Raw genomic sequence first — 19,528 nt, 5'->3', positions numbered from 1 at the left:
AAAGCTGTTATTCTCTGATCCTGATAATACTGAGGACAAAAGGGGGTGCAACTCAGGGTGGCAGATAGCCTAGTGGTTAGAGCGTTGGGCCAGTAACCGAAAGGTAGCTGGATCAAATCCCCGAGCTGACAAGGTAGCTGTCATTGTAAATAAGAATTTGTTCTTAACTGACTGGCCTAATTAAATAAAGGTTAAAGAAAATCATAAAAATATAATCAATATTAGGAGGGTGTTCATAAAGTTTTGTACACTCAATGTATGTATAAGAACGGAACAGCAGCTAGAGTTGATAACTGCCAAAATAATGGAAACACTTGAGTAAATGAGGGATACAAAGTATATTGAAAGTAGGTGCTTCCACACAGTTGTGGTTCCTCTGTTAATTAAGCAATTAACATCATCATGGTTTGGGTCATGTATAAAAATGCTGGGCAGGCCATTATTTTGGCTACCATGGTTATGCCCCCCATAGGATGACAGTGCCCCCATCCACAGGGCACACGAGTGGTCACTGAATGGTTTGATGAGCATAAACTAACGCAAACCATATGTCATGACCATCTCCGTCACCAGGTCTCAACCCAATTGAACACTTAAGGGAGATTCTGGAGCAGTGCCTTAGACAGCGGCCGTGTTCCGAATACCCATACTAGCGTCCTAAATAGTCCTTTTGAGTATGCAAACAATAGCATGTAACATTTTGAAAAAGTAGTCTGCTTTAAAAAGGCAGGATGTCATACTCATTTCGGCTTCTCATGTAGTATGAATGAATTGTAAACTTTTCGGGAGTTTCACACACACAATTAATTCATACCAGATAGGAGGGCTACGGAATTTGATAGTTCTCTGAAGGTAAACAAAAAAACAAATTGAAGATGGCTAAGACAACGAGCAGAGTCTCCTGTTGAAATGCAAGTAATTTTTTTTGTCCTTAAAAAGGATTATGACCATTTAATTGTATCTTTGAAAACAGATTGTTATTTGCAGCATGCCGTGCCTTTACTTTAGCTAAATACGTTAACTATGTGCTTTAGTAGGACTTGAAGTTGAATACCCGATAAGCTTGCTGTTATTGAGCAACAACTTCATATTTAACCTAGCTAGCCAGTTATATATGCGAAGCTGTAGCAAAGTAGTACACTACGCCCGTGGCATACTGCATACTTTTTACAAAACATTACATCATAAATAGTATGAGAAGAGGAGTACATACTATGCATTTTAAGTACATTGTACGCTAGTATGGGTATTTGGACACAGACAGCGTTTTTCACCACCATCAACAAAACACCAAATGATGGAATTTCTTGTTGAAGAAGGGTATCCCTCCAATAGAGTTCCGGGCAGATTGTAGAATCTTTGCCAAGGTGCATTGAAGCGGTTCTGGCTCGTGGTGGCCCATTGCCCTATTAAGATGCATTATTTTGGCAGTTACCTGTATTTGTAACAGTGGAACATCACAGTTAAGCCTAATTTATCAGAGAATCAGACCAAATGTACATGTCTATATACTATATTGATAGTCTATTAAATCTGTATTAAGCTTAAAAATGAATTACCCAGGCAAGGAAGTACTGAATAAAATATGATTTATTTGTCAAAGTAGATAGATCACAGGAGAGATCCCCCTAGGATTTTTCCCCCAGCAGTGGTGGCAAGGTTAAGGGGGTTTCTATTGCTGCTAGTGCTCGCACAATGATATGCTAGCTGTTCCCATAGACTTCCAGTTATTGAGCCAATGACTATCCATTTAAAAGTGCGTCTGCAGAAATATATTAAAATAACTATTTTTGCAGGACACACACAGTGACATACAAAGACACACAGCCGTACACACACGCACATTGTGGATAAAGAGTTAGTTTTTGCAATAGTGCTATTGCAAAAACACTTTTCTGTATCCTGCAACTGTAAAAGTCTGTTGGATTTAGGTACCATCGTTCAGGCCCAATTCACCGGTGGTTTCAAGTCTCTTGGTGACGGACCGGGGTCTGTTTGGCAGCCCTCTCACTCCTTCCTCCCACACCCCACACAGGCAGCTGGCTCTGGGGAGGTGAGGGGCGAACACCACCTCCAGCCTGCGAGGGGCGCTGGTACCGCCCTGCTCCCCGATGCCCACACAGCCTGGGAGGCGGAGCAGCATCAGCCTCACCATCACCTGGTTGGCCCAGGCCATGCCCAGGGCGGGCAGCACCTTATTGTCCACCAACCTGGGAAAGAAGCATGCGTGCGGACACACACACACACACACACACACACAATAATGTCTGATCCCTGGCCGTGACCCCTCTCGAGGGTGTCTCAGGGGGAGTGGGGTATGCAAACACCACTTTTTCCAATTCACACGTATTAATACACACTTCTACATGTGTGAAATAGGACAAATGTAAGCACCCACCTAATTATTACTACTACTACACAAAGACACACACACCCCTATACTCGTATCGCTCTATGCTAGTAAATATATCAGGAGACTCAAACAGCTTACCCAAAGTTACAGTGTGCTGGATCTGGCCCATCCATTACATCTGTCACCTGAAGAGGTACGGTGCAATAACTCATTACATTATTCTGAACATACTGCTTGCTTTTGTTTATCTATAGGGTCAGGCTACTATAACATAATTACATTATACAATATCAATAGAACATATCCAACATTATTCATTTTATTGATCCTTTATTTAAAACAGCAAAGTCACATTGAGATTAACACATCCTTTTCAAGTGAGCCAAGAATAATAATACATCATCTGACATGCATGTTTAGCAGCAGACCTGGGTGAAATACTCAGAAGTTTACGTATATACTCGAGTTTGCACTTTTGGAACTATTCCAGTGTTTCCCTACTAGTACCAGGAAAACCTAAATAGTCTGATATAGTGCATTTGACCCGGGTCTGCTGAGTAGTTAAGGCTCTTCCCTACCTGGTTGATGCACAGCACCGGGGTACTGTAGTTGTGACTCAGGCGGTGGAGAGTGGCGGCAAAGGCCAGCATGTGGCGGGCTCTCTCGATGCCCTCGTCCGCCTGGAACTCGCTGCGGAACAGGGCCGCCACTGAGTCCACCACCACCAGCCGAACAAGGCCCCGGGAGAGCAGAATGGGCACCCGCTGGGACACGCAGGCCTGCAGTGCACCCTGTTGGGAGAGCACAGAAACACTGGTCATATGTATATTAGGAAGCACAGGTGACCAGAAAGTATTAGCACAGGTTTGAGGACAGAGCATACGGTTCTTACAGTCTCACTAGAACAGCTTATGGAATGCTCATCATGTTTGAACCAAAATCTTTTGTATCTTTTATTTCTGCAATAAAATGGGAACATAACCCAACTACATATCTACGCCTGGAAAGCCAATTCCATGTTTTATAGGAATTCTCCACTAAAGTAGGTGTCTGTTGCACCAGTCTTACCAGATCGGCAGCATGCTCTATATAGATGTTGTCGCTGAAACGGATGCTCCGTATCAAATCCTGGGGAAGCTCTGGCCGCAGCCGAGCCTGCTGGGTAATGAGCTGCCGCAGACGCTTGATGGGAAACGAGTCTTCTGTGCAAATATACACAGCTCCTGCAGGTGTAAAGACACATGCACATACAAAATATCATGCCATAAGCCTCACTATCTGCCAATAATGAAAAAGTTACAATATTTAGAAAATACGGTTTAAGGGCAGAACATCAGGACAAAACACTGGCAACAAAGAGCTGGGTCGCATTTATTAGGGCATGCAATGGAAAACGTTTTAAAATGTTTTGCAACAAATAAACATTTGTGTTCCTTATTGGACAGGCTAGTCCAGTTTGTCCCTCCCCGATTCAGTCCATTTTATCCATTAGGTCACCTGAATTGAGCCCTCCATACGCCAGTGGGTACTGCACAGAAAGACACAGCTGCAAGCCAAACTGGGTCTTTCCTGCACTGCTCTCCCCTGCCAGTTCTGTGATGCCGCTCAACGGTACACCACCTCGCAGTAGAGCGTCCAGAACGGGGCAAGCCAAACTTAGCTTGTGCCCAGGTTCCAAAGAGGGACACTCTCCACGGTGCACTTGTAAGGCTGTGTGAAAACAAACAATCCGTTAGTTTGAATAATAGACTATAACTTGTTTGAGCCTAGGATTGTAAAGCCTAGGCTACAATCACTTCCGGGTGGCTGAATACAGTGGTAGAGTGCATCTCCAATTCTGGTGAGTTACTGGGTGTGCAGGCTTTTGTTAATTAATGCAATGCTGCAGAGGACTGCAGAGGACTTTTTAAACCTCCTGTTTTGGACTCAACCAGTGTTACCAACCAGTTTCTTTTTAAACTAGGCTACTTTTCCATTCGCTAGTCAGAAAAAAAGTCTGCCCTGCCCTCTTTCACTAGAATGAACGATATGCATCTTCTAGCAATCTATTGATTGAACAGGCGCCTGTCAGTCGCAAGGCGAGCGATGACAGGGAAACACTGCTGGTTTGACAATCTGCTCTGTCCCACCACTGTTGGCAGTGTGTTTTGTGCGCAGTGGTTGGCTGCAGTCAAACTTCTTTACATGGAGGAGGAGAGCATGATGCCCCTTCATCGTCTCTTTGTGAGAATTTCAGGGCTATACAGTGGGACCATTTTACTCGCACATGCGCCTAAAAATAAAAACATCCCAACAGAATGTTGCCACCACCATTGCTTCACCGTAGAGATGTTGACAGGTTTCCTCCAGATGTGACGCTTGACATTCAGGCCAAGGAGTTCAAACTTGGTTTCGTCAGACCAGAGAATCTTGTTTCTCATGCTCTAAGAATCCTTTAAAAAGTGCCTTTTGGCACACTCCAAGTGGGCTGTCATGTGCCTTTTACTGAGGAGTGGCTTCCATCTGGCCACTCTACAATAAAAGGCCTGATTGGTGGAGTGCTGCAAAGATGGTTGTCCTGGAAGGTTCTCCAGTCTCCACATATGAACTCTGGAGCTCTGCCAGAGTGACCATCTGGTTCTTGGTCACCTCCCTGACCAAGGCCCTTCTGCCCAGATTGCTCAGTTTGACCGGGCGGCCAGCTCTAGGAAGAGTGGTGGTGGTACCACACTTCTTCCATTTAAGAATGATGGAGGCCACTGTGTTCATGGGGACCTTCAATGCTGAAGAAATGTTTTGGTACCCTTCCCCAGATCTGTGCCTTGACACAATCCTGTCTCAGAGCTCTACGGACAATTCCTTCAACCTCATGGCTTGGTTTTTGCTCTGACATGCACTGTTAACCGTGGGACCTTATATAGACAGGTGTGCGCCTTTCCAAATCATGTCCAATCAATTGAAATTACCACAGGTGGACTCCAATAAAGTTGTAGAAACATCAAGGATGATCAATGGAAACAGGATGCACCTGAGCTCAATTTCGAGTCTCATAACAAAAAGGGTCTGAATACTTATGCAAATAAGGTTTTGTTTGGTATTTCTAAAAACCTGTTTTCGCATTGTCATTATGGGGTATTGTGTGTAGATTGAGGAGTACATTTTTTGAATAGGGCTGTAACGTAAGAAAATGTTGAAAAGTAAAGGGGTCTGAATACTTTTTGAATGCATGTTGACATGATTTTGCTGTACAAAAACATCTATGCAAATGTATGGTTTGCATCACTTAATGCCGGTCACATTTCAAGTGACTATGCATTGCACAAGTTAAAATGTGGCACTGACTCGCCCATGGATTGATGTTCCACCATTGTCTCAATGAAGAGTTTGGCGTTCGACTAGCCATGTGAGACACGTACGCGCAGTTACAAGTCTGATAATTATGCCCCATTTATATTGTGATGAATTTCATTACACTTGCCCCGCTACTGAATAGACAAGTGTGGTGTTTGTAACGCAAGATGGAGGAGAGCCTGTCTCTGAGATCGCATTTATTTTGGGAGATTGCAAAAATGACCTTTTCATTCAAGACAAATATATCGTTACAGGTGATAAAACATTTTGTTTAGTTACTTTTTCCCTCAACTTGTTTCTCTAACTTCATAGCAAGTCAAGCTAGCTTGCACTGCAGAGCAGATATCTAACGTTAGCTAGCTAAAAGCTAGGTTGACGATATCACTAGCTAGCGACCTCGACCTAATTATTATCATTAAAAACAACCGGCATTACCATCACAAACTCAGCAAAAAAAAAAAGAAACGTCCCCTTTTCAGGACCCTGTCTTTCAAAGATATTTGGATTTTTACAAATTAACGTCAGAGATCTTCATTGTAAAGGGTTTAAACACTGTTTCCCATGCTTGTTCAATGAACCATAAACAATTAATGAACATGCACCTCTGGAACGGTCAAGACACTAACAGCTAACAGACGGTAGGCAATTAAGGTCACAGTTATAAAAGCTTAGGACACTAAAGAGGCCTTTCTACTGACTCTGAAAAACACCAAAAGAAAGATGCCCAGGGTCCCTGCTCATCTGCGTGAACGTGCCTTAGGCATGCTGCAAGGAGGCATGAGGATGTGGCCAAGGCAATAAATTGCAATGTCTGTACTGTGAGACACCTAAGACAGCGCTACAGGGAGACAGGACAGACAGCTGAGCATCCTCGGAGTGCCAGACCATGTGTAACACCTGCACAGGATCGGTACATCTGAACATCACAACTGAGGGACAGGTACAGGATGGCAACAACAACTGCCCGAGTTACACCAGGAATGCACAATCCCTCCATCAGTGCTCAGACTGTCCTCAATAGGCTGGGCTGAGGGCTTGTAGGCCTGTTGTAAGGCAGGTCCTCACCAGACATCACTGGCAACAATGTCGCCTATGGGCATAAGCCCACCGTCGCTGGACCAGACAGGACTGTCAAAAAGTGCTCTTCATTGCCAGGGGTGATGGTCGGATTCGCGTTTATCGTCGAAGGAATGAGTGTTACACCGAGGCTTGTATTCTGGAGCGGGATCGATTTGGAGGTTGAGGGTCCGTCATGGTCTGGGGCGGTGTATCACAGCATCATCGGACTGAGCTTGTTGTCATTGCGGGCAATCTCAACGCTGTGCGTTACAGGGAAGACATCCTCTTCCCTCATGTGGTACCCTTCCTGCATGCTCATCCTGACATGACCCTCCAGCATGACAATGCCACCAGCCATACTGCTCGTTTTGTGTGTGATTTCCTGCACGACAGGAATGTCAGTGTTCTGCCATGGCCAGCGAAGAGCCCGGATCTAAATCCCATTGAGCACGTCTGGGACCTGTTGGATCGGAGGGTGAGAGCTAGGGCCATTCCCCCCAGAATTGTCCAGGAACTTGCAGGTGCCTTGGTGGAAGAGTGGGCTAACAACTCACAGCAAGAACTGGCAAATCTGGTGCAGTCCATGAGGAGGAAATGCACTGCAGTACTTAATGCAGCTGGTGGCCACACCAGATACTGACTGTTACTTTTGATTTTGACCCCCCCCTTTGTTCAGGGACACATTATTCAATTTCTGTTAGTCACATGTCTGTGGAACTTATTCAGTTTATGTCTCAGTTGTTGAATCTTATGTTCATACAAATATTTACACATGTTAAGTTTGCTGACAATAAACGCAGTTGACAGTGAGACAACGTTTCTTTTTTTGCTGAGTTTATTTAAAACGGGAGGCAACAGTCATAATATAACTGGCTTAACAGCCAATGTGTATTATTTAACATTACCATTCAAATAGTACTCACTTATAGGAATGGGTAATTGTTCACAAGTTGCTAGCTATCCTATAAAGTCATCACTGTGGTTTGGTAACTTCCTTCGAGTTTGAAATAATGCAGTGTCTATCTCGCAATGAAGTCTTCCAACAGCAAGGTAGTGTTGCGATTCCATTCCGTTGTGGACGTCCCCATTGAAATGCATGACATCTGGCGCAACGTAACGGAGTGCTTATTTGTAATGTGAATGAGGCTTTAGAAGGCGAGCAATATCCACCGTTGTAGTACAGATTAAGCCTGAGATGGAATGTGAAGCTGAACCTGGTTAGCTTTAGAAAACCCAGAGTACATCTAGCTTGCTTTGTAGGATACCCCTCAAATGATGTGACATACCTTACATTTACATTTGAGTTATTTAGCAGACGCTCTTATCCAGAGCGACATACAGTACAGTGAGTGCATACCTTTTCATATTTTGTTTGTACTGGTCCCCCATGGGGATCAAACCCACAACCCTGGCATTGCAAGTGCCATGCTCCACCAACTGAGCCACACGGGACTCTGTGTATATGAGACATCGGGCTTTAAAGGGTTAGTCTAGCCAGCACTAAAACACCCGTCTAAACGTAGCTAGCTAGTTGGTGTGTTAGTGCTGGGCTGGAATCAAACTCTGCACACCCAGTAGCTCTCCATGTTTGGAGTTGGAGAACCCTGCAATAGAATAGAGCACACCTACCTGTTACAGGCGAATGTCTGCGGTAAGAGACAGCAACAGCTATGTGCAGGTGTTGCACGTCTGACTTTGACAGGTGGGTGAGTCGTTGTAGATCCGGACCCGAGAGACTGAGAATCTCCCTCGCTGATTTCACATTAGCTAAGATCAACATAAATAAATAATGAGCAGATGCACCTACAGCATACATTTTAACACCACAACGTTGACTAGCAAAGCGAAATGTTGTAGATACAGTGCCTTCAGATGGTATACACACCTATTGACTTTTTCCAAATGTTTTGTATTACAGCCTGAACTTAAAATGGATTACATTTAGATTTTTTGTCACTGGCCTACACACCCGTATATTAATAAAAAATGAATAGCTAAAATGTTTTGAGTCCAGTATTCAACCCCTTTCTTCTGGCAAGCCTAAATAAGTTCAGGAGTAAACATGTGCTTAACAAGTCACATAATAAGTTGCATGGACTCACTGTGTGCAATAATAGTGTTTAACATTCTTTTTTAATGACTACCTCATCTCTGTACCCAACACATACAATTATCTGTAAGGTCCCTCAGTGGAGCAGTGAATTTCAACACAGATTCAACCACAAAGACAAGGGAGGTTTACCAATGCTTCGCAAAGGGCACCTATTGGTAAATGGGAGAAAAAAATGCAGACATTGAATATCCATTTGAGCATGGTGAAGTTATTAATGACACTTTGGATGGTGTATCAATATACCCACTCACTACAAAGATACAGGTGTCCTTCCTAACTCAGTTGCTGCAGAAAGAAACAGCTCAGGGATTTCACAATGAGGCCAATGGTGACTTTAAAACAGTTAGAGTTGAATGTGATAGGAGAAAACTGTAGTTACAATACTAACCTAATTGAGAGTGAAAAGGAAGCCTGTACAGAACAAAAATATTCCTAAACCTACATTCTGTTTGTAACAAGGCACTAAAGTAATACTGCCAAAAATGTGGCAAAGCAATTCCCTTTTTGGCCTGAATACAAAGTGTTGTATTGGATATGCTCCAAACATATTACTGAGGAGCACTCTCCATATTTTCAAGCATAGTGATGGCTGCATCATGTTATGGGTATGCTTTTAATCGTTAAGAACTGGTGAGTTTGAGATAAAAAAAACAAACAGAATGGAGCTAAGCACAGGCAAAATCCTAGAAGAAAACCTGGTTGTCTGATTGCCACCAGACACTGGGAGATTAATTCACCTTTAAGCAGGACAATAACCTAAAACACAAGGCCAAATCTACACTACAGTTGCTTACCAAGAAGACAGTGAATGTTCCTGAGTGGCCGAGTTAAAGTTGTAACTTAAATCCATTTGAAAATCTGTCAAGACCTGAAAATGGTTGTCTAGCAATGATCAACAACCAATTTGAATTTTGAAAAGAATAATAGCAAATGTTGCACAATCCAGGAGTGGAAAGCTCTTTGAGACCTACCCAGAAAGACTCACAGCTATAATTTCTGCCAAAGGTGCTTCTACAAAATATTGACTCAGTTGTGAATACTTATGTAAATAAGATATTTCTATATTTAATTTTCAATAAATTAGCCAAAAAAATCCCAAAACATGGTTTTCACTTTGTCATTATGGGATATTGTTTGTAGATGGGTGATATATTAAAATAAAACTATTTCATCAATTTTGAATTCAGTTTAACACAACAAAATGTGGAATAAGTCAAGGGGTATAACATTTGCTACGTTTCCATGTCATATGGCAATACAACACAGGAGGTTGGTGGGACCTTAATTGGAGAGGATGGGCTCATGGTAATAGCCTACCACAGTATGAGTCATAACACCCATAAAACTTAACGGTCAAACACGGAAATGGTTCCAATCGTTTTCCCACCACTCGTTTTATCCATTGTGAATTTTAGAAACACTTCAAATAATGGCTGTGTATCGTGTAGGCTTACCCTGGCGTGATGTATTCATAACCATGTACATCTCTCTCAGACAAGGTGACTTATCAATATATTCGCCTGTATTTACCCCCCTGAAATGAAATGCTAATTAGCTGCTATCATACTGCACTACAAATGCCTGTCTCAAACTTCACGTCACCAGGGCCATGATGACCTGGACAAGACTGCCTCGATTCGACAAAGGTAAGAATCTCTGGATTAACTATCTAATGTTAGCTAAATGTATTAATAAATTGGCTAAGTTTTTTTTTTAAAGGACAATTAAATATGCCTGTAATCTAGCTAGCTAGCTCATAGTCAGATAATTAGCAACATTAGCCTGGCTAGATGGCTACATTAGCCATCTACTTGTCTAGTCATTTAAATGCATGAGAACCTTCTTTGGGTTTTATAAACCAACAGTCTAGCTTGCTAGTTAACTTAAATGGTGAAGCTAGGGCTAGGCGTTCTTGATAATGTTGGTTTGTGTCTGGGTGAGGGGTGGGACATTCTACTTCAAGTACTACTTGACTTGTAACTACCCTAGCTAGCTGTATTATTTTAGTCTGGCTTTGATAGGTTTCAGCATCCTCACTAGTCAACAGTGTGCTTACTTTACTGCGGGAAAACATTGATATGTTTGCTATAACGCTCTGGTCAGCAGATCATTAGTATAGCTAGTAGGCAAAGTTATGCAACCTTGTTTAGTCCTACCTGCTAGTGTTTTTTAAATTAATTGGTACTCAAAACATTTGCTTTTTAGGTAGAATTACTGTCATGTTATTGATGCCAAATTGGAAACCTTATTTGATCCTTCTCTATTCCAGAACCAGTGGGTGTGCCTGAGTCTTGCCACCTCTCAACTAAGTAAGCGGTTTCAACTTGAAACGCTATTCTCCTGCTCTAGTCTGTTTCAGTCATTGCAGGAAGTCCTGAAGACCAGATGTGTGTGACGAATTTTGTCCCAGCCCAGCTCGAACACCGGACTTAAATAATCAGCATACTGAATCATGGCAATAGGCTATTTGTAATCAGGTATGGGCTGGGCTGGAACAAAAGCTTATACACACTCCTGCCATTCAGACCTGGATTGGTGGAGGGGGGTATTGATATATAATGCATGCTCCACTCTCAAGTTGAACTTGTTGACTGATGCCATGAAAGCCAACCACCCCTCAAGCTACCCCTTATTCCACACTGTGCCTTTTATGCCCATGGTCCCTCAACTTTGGGCACTGTGAAGCACTCCATCTGATCTCTTTATAGATGCAGACCCAAAGACATTCAAACAGCATTTTGAGAGCAAGCGCTCCAAATCTCCAATGGTCCCAGTACTGGTTGATGTGCAGGCCTAAATTACCACAAACAATTGACCTACAGCTGGGGTAAGATTCTTCCATCATTCACACACAGTAGACATAAATGTAAACCACCATGTTGTCATCAATAATTAAGTTGTATGCCTTTTATGCCCCCCCCAACTTCAGACATCTTGGAACTCTCAAACTTATCTCTATAAACCCACCCTACCTTCACCCATTTTCCCTATGCTGCTTCCTTCACTTGTTCTTCTCCTGATTTGATAACCTCTAGACTCAGTAACATGTTTAAAAGTGTTGTGGTGTACTGTTTTTGCTACCTTTTTTTCTAGGGTTGCAAAGGGTCGGAAACTTTCCAGGAAACTTCCGGAAATTTTTCATGGGAATCTTTCTTAAATTAATTTAAAAAAGTTATACGCTAACAGTTAACCTCTTTTGTGGGATACACAAGGCAATTCTAGGTCTTGTGGCATATTTTGGTTAAACTATTCCTAATTCAAAGGAATTGCAGCCCTCTGCATGTACAGTGCATTCTTCCATCACATGTACAGCTGATCCTCAAGATCTTGCACACTAATGAGATGCTATTGAGCCCACACTACTACACTGTCTGAGCCAAGGACTACATGCTTTCTGGTAAGTTTTGATTACAATACTGGGTGGGGTGAATATATATTTTACATGACATACATTATTTTGTGTTACTAGTAAATAGTAGCCTACAGCAAAGTGTGTTTAAATTATTTCTACCTTGTTAACAATTTCTGCTAGTTAGTCTTTGCTACCATGTGGGTTTTAGCTAGCTTGAGCCTGCTAACTGAGTGTTAATTCACCTGTTTCCATACATGTTTCATTTTAAAACATGTATCTTACAAAGGAGTTGTTTAATCTAACTGCTTAACTCTTTATCTGTACATAGAATTGTAAGTTGTTTTTTTACTATTTAAAAAAATTATCTTTACAGGAAAATGCCACAGGGACTATCTGATGTGTGGAGACATTTTACTGCAGCTAATGTAGAAGGAAAAGCTGTGTACATTGGCAAATACTGTGCCAAATCATATGTGAAGAATGCAACACAGATGCAGAATCATCTGGCCAAGTGCATAAAGTTCCATCAGTGCCACAGTAAGCAACCTCTGACAAAAGTCCTTCTAATCAAGGTGAAGATTATGAACCAGACACCTTATTGATAGCAACAGCTCATGGTCCTCCTGGAATCCTGGAATTGTTTGACTCAATGGAGCAATGTAGTCAGAGAAATGCTGATAAATGTCTTGCTCGAACTGTGTATGCAACTGGTTCACCTCTGATGCTGACAGGCAATGTGTATTGGAAGAGGTTTCTGAATGTTCTTCGCCCAGCATAAACCTCTCCAACCAGACATGCTTTATCTACTCATTTGCTGGATGCAGAGTTAAAGTGAAGGTCAAGCAAATCATAGAGAAAGCAGACTGTATTGCAATCATCTCTGATGGGTGGTCGAATGTTTGTGGGCAAGGAATAATTAACTACATAATCTCCACCCCTCAAACAGTATTCTACAAGAGCAAAGACACAAGGGACAACAGACACACCGGGCTCTAAATTGCAGATGAGCTGAAAGCAGTCATCAATGACCTTGGACCACAGAAGGTATTTGCACTGATGAGAGACAATGCTGCGAAAATGAAGGCTGCTTGGTCTAAAGTGGAGGAGTCCTACCCTCACATCACACCCATTGGCTGTGCTGCTCATGCATTGAATCTGCTCCTCAAGGACACCATGGCATTGAAAACAATGGATACACTCAACAAGAGAGCCAAGGAAATGGTTAGGTATGTGAAGTTATAGCAGCAATCTACCACACCAAGCAAAGTGAGAAGAATAAGAGCACCACATTGAAGCTGCCCAGCAACACCCGTTGGGGGTGGTGTTGTCATCATGTTTGACAGTCTCCTGGAGGGGAAGGAGTCTCTCCAAGAAATGGTCATATCACACCGATATGGACAGCCCCATCAAGAGGATCCTCCTGGATGATGTATTTTGGGAGAGAGTGGTAAGCAGCCTGAAACCTATAGCAGTAGCCATTGCACAGATTGAGGGAGACAATGCCATCCTGTCTGATGTTCAGACTCTACTTGCAGATGTAAAAGAAAGAATCTGTACAGCCCTGCCCACTTCACTGTTGCTCCAAGCAGATGAAACTGTACTTCTGAAATACATCAAAAAGTGTGAAGACTTCTGCCTGAAGCCCATTGGACCCCAAGTATGCTGGCAAGAACATCCTGTCTGGTGCAGAGCTCAACAAGGCCTATGATTTCATCACTACCGTGTCTCACCACCTTGGCCTGGACGAGGGGAAGGTTCTTGGCAGTCTGGCGAAGTACACTTCCAAGCAAGGGCTTTGGGATGGAGATGCAATATGGCAGTCGTGCCAACATATCTCATCAGCCACCTGGTGGAGCTGAGGCTCTTTCCCCGGTTGCCTCCATCATCATCCAAATCCCACCAACATCAGCCGCCTCAGAGCGCAACTGGTCCCTCTTTGGGAACACACACCAAAGTACACAACAGGCTGACCAATACAAGGGTTGAAAAATTGGTGGCCATCCGGGCAAATTTGAGGCTTTTTGAGCCTGACAACGAGCCATCCTCAACAAGGTTGGAAAGTGACAGTGAAAATGAGGCCTCAGTCTGATGTTCAAGAGGTGGACATTGAGGAGGTCCAGGGAGAAGACATGGAAGCCTGAGAGGAAGACAACCAAAGCGTTAGTTTCTAGACTATAATTTTAAGAATGTATGTTGAAAATGTTTTTGGGAGATACGATGGATCATTAGGGATCATTCAATATTCCCTTTCTTTTGTTGTTTGTGCTGGTCTAATTCCTCAAAATGGAAAAGCAGAAGAATCTGTGCGCTCTCAGATAATAATAATAAGTTCATATGGTGCTCTTCCCAGGTTTGTGACATTGATGAATTAATAATTTTACTTCTATTCATATGTTATGTATTAAAGGCGTACAAATTGTTTACTATTTTGATTATTTTAAAACAATGTATTTGTTGGAGTTCGGGTGTTTGACATGATTTGATCAATGAATAGGTGCATTTTTTAAATAAACTTATTCATTCATGATTATGGATATATTCTGCAATGAGTTTCTGGCTTTGAATCTGCAACAGAACATGTCAACAAATTAGTTCTGAATTGCTTTAAAAGATGCACTACGCGGAAATCGCTCCGCCATTTACTGGTTGCTAAAATTCTAATGTTTGCCTAATTTCAGTTTGTGACAAAACAAGCAAGAATCATGTTGTGAATAATTGTACCATCTAAAAACGCTGTGAAATAACTCTTCTATAACCAAAAATATTGTATTTTCAGCTTTTTTGAAGCTGGTGTACAAAACTTTAAGTAAACGACGTCAAAAATAAACTTAATGGAAAGCATAGCAATAGTGCACATAGAACAGCTCTACAGCTTCTTAAACTTGCTTTCAATGATAATGACAGATCTTTAAAACTCACATTTCACTGTGAATTGTTCCGGTCGCCCAAAAGGTTAGATATTGTAGCTTTAATACAGCAGTACATTCTGACATCATGAATTGAAATAGATCTCACCTTGTTCATATAGTTGGCAGAAATTATAAGCGATTCAATAAAGATCTGCACCGGGTGAAGGAGAAGAGGTTCTGGTAAAATAAGGGTATGTTGCTAGCTATATAGCTTCTTTGCTAAATCTGGCCTCGTATTCATGGAATATTATACACTACATGACCAAACGTATGTGGACACCTGCTCGTCGAACATCTCATTCCAAAATCATGGGCATTAACATGGAGTTTGTCCCCCCTTTGCTGCTATAAAAGCCTCTACTCGTCTGGGAAGGCTTTCCACTAGATGTTGGAACATTGCTGCAAGGACTTGCTTCCATTCAGTCACAAGAGTTGCTTCCATTAAGTCACAAGAGCATTAGTGAGGTCGAGCACGGATGTTGAGCGATTAGGCCTGGCTCACAGTTGGCGTTCCAATTCATCCCAAAGGTGTTTAATGGGGTTGAGGTCAGGGCTCTGTGCAGGCCAGTCAAGTTCTTCCAAACAGATCTCGACAAACCATTTCTGTATGGACCTCGCTTTGTGCACGGGGCATTGTCATGCTGAAACAGGAAAGGGCTTTCCCCAAACTGTTGCCAAAGTTGGAAGCACAGAATCTAGAATGTCACTATTCTGTAGCGTTAAGATTCCCCTTCACTGGAACTAAGGGGCCTAGCCCGAACCATGAAAAACAGCCTTAGACCATTATTCCTCCTCCAACAAACTTTTGTTGAACTATGCATTCAGGCAGGTAGCGTTCACCTTGCATCTGCCAAACCCAGATTTGTCCATTGGACTGCCAGATGGTGAAGCGTGATTCATCACTCCAGAGAACACGTTTCCACTCCTCCAGAGTCCAATGACAGTGAGCTTTACACCACTCCAGCTGACGCATGGCATTGCACATGCTGATCTTAGCATGGAAACCCCTTTCACGAAGCTCCCGACGAACAGTTATTGTGCTGACATTGCTTCCAGAGGCAGTGTTGCAACTGAGGACAGATGATTTTTACGTGCTTCAGCACACAGCAGTCCCGTTCTGTAAGCTTGTGTGGGCTACCACTTTGCGGCTGAGACGTTGTTGCTCCTAGACGTTTCCACTTCACAATAACCACACTTACAGTTGACCGGGGCAGCAGTACAAGGGCAGAAATTTGCCAAACTGACTTGTTGGAAAGGTGGCATCCTATGACAGTGCCACGTTGAAAGTCATTGAGCTCTTCAGTAAGGCCATTCTACTGCCAATGTTTGACTATGAAGATTGGATGGCTGCGTGCTCGATTTTATATACCTGTCAGCAACGGGTGTGGCTGAAATAGCTGAATCCAGAAATTTGAAGGGGGGTCCACATACATGATATATGCAAATGTATCTGACTTCTACTGGCATAGTATGCTGTAAAATACAAAATGCATAAGACAAATAACACAACTTATAACGCAACATGCAACAATTTCAAAGATTTTACAGAGTTACAGTTATATAAAGGAAATCAGTCAATTGAAATAAATTCATTAGGCCATAATCTATGGATTTCACATGACTGGCATATCTGTATTCCATCTGTCGGTCACAGATATATTTTATTTTAAAGTACGGGCGTGGATCAGAAAACCAGTCAGTATCTGGTGTGACCAGAATTTGCCTCATGCAGCGCAACATATCACCTTCGCATAGAGTTGATCAGGCTGTCGATTGGTACCTGTGGAATGTTGTCCAACTCTTCAATGGCTGTGCAAAGTGGCTGGATATTGGTGGGAACTGGAACACGCTGTCGTACACGTCACATCCAGAGCATCCCAAATATGCTCAATGGGTGGCATGTCTGGTGAATATGCAAGCCATGGAAGAACTAAGACATTTTCAGCTTCCAGGAATTGTGTACAGATCCTTTCGACATGGGGCCGTGCATTATCATGCTGAAACATGAGGTGATGGCGGTGGATGAATGGCACCACAATGGGACTCAGGATTTCATCACGTTAACTCTGTTGGTTCAAATTGCAATTGTGTCCGCGGCCCATAGCTTTTGCCTGCCCATACCATATAACCCCACCATGGGGCACTCTGTTCACAACGTTGACATAAGTAAACCGTTTGCTTCCACACGACGCCATACACAGTCTGCCATCTGCCTAGCACAGTTGAAACTGAGATTCATCTGTGAAGAGCACACTTCTCCAGTGTGCCGAAGGCCATCGAAGGTGAGCATTTGCCCACTGAAGTCGGTTACGACACCGACCTGCAGTCAGGTGAGGACAATGAGCACACAGATTTGTTTTTTTTGGAGACTGTTTGACAGTTTGTTCAGAAACTCTTTGTTTCGAGCAAACCCAGTTTCATCAGCTGTCTGGGTGGCTCATGTCAGACTATCCTGTTGGTAAAGAATCCGTATGTGGAGGTCCTGGGCTGGCGTGGATACACGTGTCTGCGGTTGGACGTACCGACAAATTCTCTGAAACAACGTTGGAGGCAGCTTATGGTTGAGAAATTAACATTTAGTTATCTGGAAACAGCTCTGGTGGACATTCCTGCAGTCAGCATGCCAATTGCACGCTCCCTCAAAACTTGAGACATCTGTGGCATTGTGTTGTGACAAAACTGAACATTTTAGAGTGGTCTTTTATTGTCCCAATCACAAGGTGCACCTGTGTAATGATCATGCTGTTTAATCAGCAAACCGTGCCAATATATCCTTCAAACACCAGCTTCAAGGGCATTATCACTTTCATACAATGGGTTACCAACATAGTGAAATAATGATTGACATATTTTCATTAAAAAAAACTGTATTTTGATTACTTTATTCATACTATTTCATCCTTCCACAAGATATAGTCCTGACACAAATCTAGGGTTGCTACCCAAGCCGGCTGATCATTCGTTCTATCGGCTTGATTGTCAGACGCGACCCAGTCTTTTGTTCGTTCTACATGTTCCATTGCCATACTGGCTGGCAACATTCTTATAACCCTTTCTTGCTAGCCAGCCAACTACGGCTAAATTCCAGTCATGTCAAACAGTGCCGCCAGAATAACAGCAAAGTAGCTGCATTTGCGTTTGTTTAAGCTGTTTTCTAGTGACATTTATTTGGATACACACACAACAATGAGCTAATGATGTACGATTTTTCCTGGCATAGAAAATATGCTTTCTCGTCAGGACACTTGTTCAGAGGAACTAGCCAATAACACAATCACTTCAAACTGAAGCTGGAAAGACATCAAACCAACTGCATTTCGTTTCACCTGTTGTTTTCTCTTGACATTTCTATGTATACATCCATAAAAATGCTGCCAGCTGATTCATGATTTCGACTGGCTGACTAGATGCCTGTCCGTCTCGTTCTGACATGTGCATTACTATGGGACAGCTGGATATCGAATTTCAATATTGAAACAATGTTGCAAATATCAGAGACAGACAGCAATGTTTATACAAATCTCTGCTATTGAAAATCAAATACTTGTCTAAATTAAATGTGAGATAACGTCTAGATGCTTTTTATAGTGGAAATCAAATGTATAAATTGGCTGGCAGGGCTGATCACAGTGGATTGCACAGTGAGATGGAACAGAATAAATAGGCATTTCAACATCATAGCTTTAGCCCGTGGTAACTTGTGGAATATACAACTGGGTGGTTCGAGCCCTGAATGCTGATTGACCGACAGCTGTGGTATAACAGACTGTATATCACGGGTATGAAAAAAAACATTTCATTTTACTGCTCTAATTACTTTGATAACCAGTTTATAATAGCAATAAGGCCCCTCTGGAGTTTGTGGTATATGGCCAATATATCACAGCTAAGGGCTGTATCCAGGCACTCCGCGCATAGCTTCGTAATTACAAACAGCCCTTAGCCGTGGTATATTAGCAATATAACACACCGCTCGGGCCTTACTGCTTAATTATAGACACGGGCTGGAATGCGGTTTTAACCAATCAGCATCCAAGATTAGTCCCACCTGTTATATAAAGTTAGCTAATGAACGTCTAGTCGAATTATGGCTAGCTAGCGAATGTCCGTTTATTTTTTACCTTTCTTTACGGCTGCTATAATCCTTGGGTTGAGCTCCAATTGTTCCCAATCCATATTTCCCATACATACCATTTAGTCTGGGATACATTTCGCCATTCTGTGAGGCATCAGCAAGCAAAATGTGAACAGCTTGCTGGCTAACTATTGTGGTAACAAAAATACTGGAGGACTGGCGCGCGAAATACCCGCCCACAAATCGTCATCACAGAGCGCGTCGCACTCTGTTTCGTGTTGGAAGGAACTAAATACAAATTTAGGGGTGTACATTTAAAAACTTTTTTTGAAAGCAA

The 19,528-nt window shown here is 42.5% G+C and overlaps 1 protein-coding gene across 3 annotated transcripts; it reads right to left on the bottom strand.

Moving 5' to 3' along the window:
• Positions 1-1,572: 1,572 nt before the first annotated feature.
• On the bottom strand, positions 1,573-19,481 carry xrcc3 (X-ray repair complementing defective repair in Chinese hamster cells 3). Of its 3 annotated transcripts, none has more exons than XM_071370421.1 (7): positions 19,238-19,481; positions 8,372-8,509; positions 3,851-4,063; positions 3,422-3,576; positions 2,932-3,144; positions 2,492-2,538; positions 1,573-2,210 (listed from the first exon to the last, which is right to left on the bottom strand). In XM_071370421.1, the coding sequence occupies exons 1-7, from the start codon at positions 19,308-19,310 to the stop codon at positions 1,928-1,930; spliced, it is 1,122 nt and encodes a 373-aa protein (XP_071226522.1). In that variant the 5' UTR covers positions 19,311-19,481; the 3' UTR covers positions 1,573-1,927. The 3 variants fall into 3 exon arrangements, with proteins under 3 accessions (XP_071226522.1, XP_071226523.1, XP_071226524.1); XM_071370422.1 differs by having other exon boundaries at positions 19,308-19,458; XM_071370423.1 differs by lacking the exon at positions 8,372-8,509 and having other exon boundaries at positions 19,238-19,433.
• Positions 19,482-19,528: the final 47 nt, after the last annotated feature.

Source organism: Salvelinus alpinus, chromosome 27, assembly GCF_045679555.1.
Source record: "Salvelinus alpinus chromosome 27, SLU_Salpinus.1, whole genome shotgun sequence".
NCBI classification, from domain to species: domain Eukaryota; kingdom Metazoa; phylum Chordata; class Actinopteri; order Salmoniformes; family Salmonidae; genus Salvelinus; species Salvelinus alpinus.
This window is presented reverse-complemented; position numbering and strand designations above follow the sequence as displayed.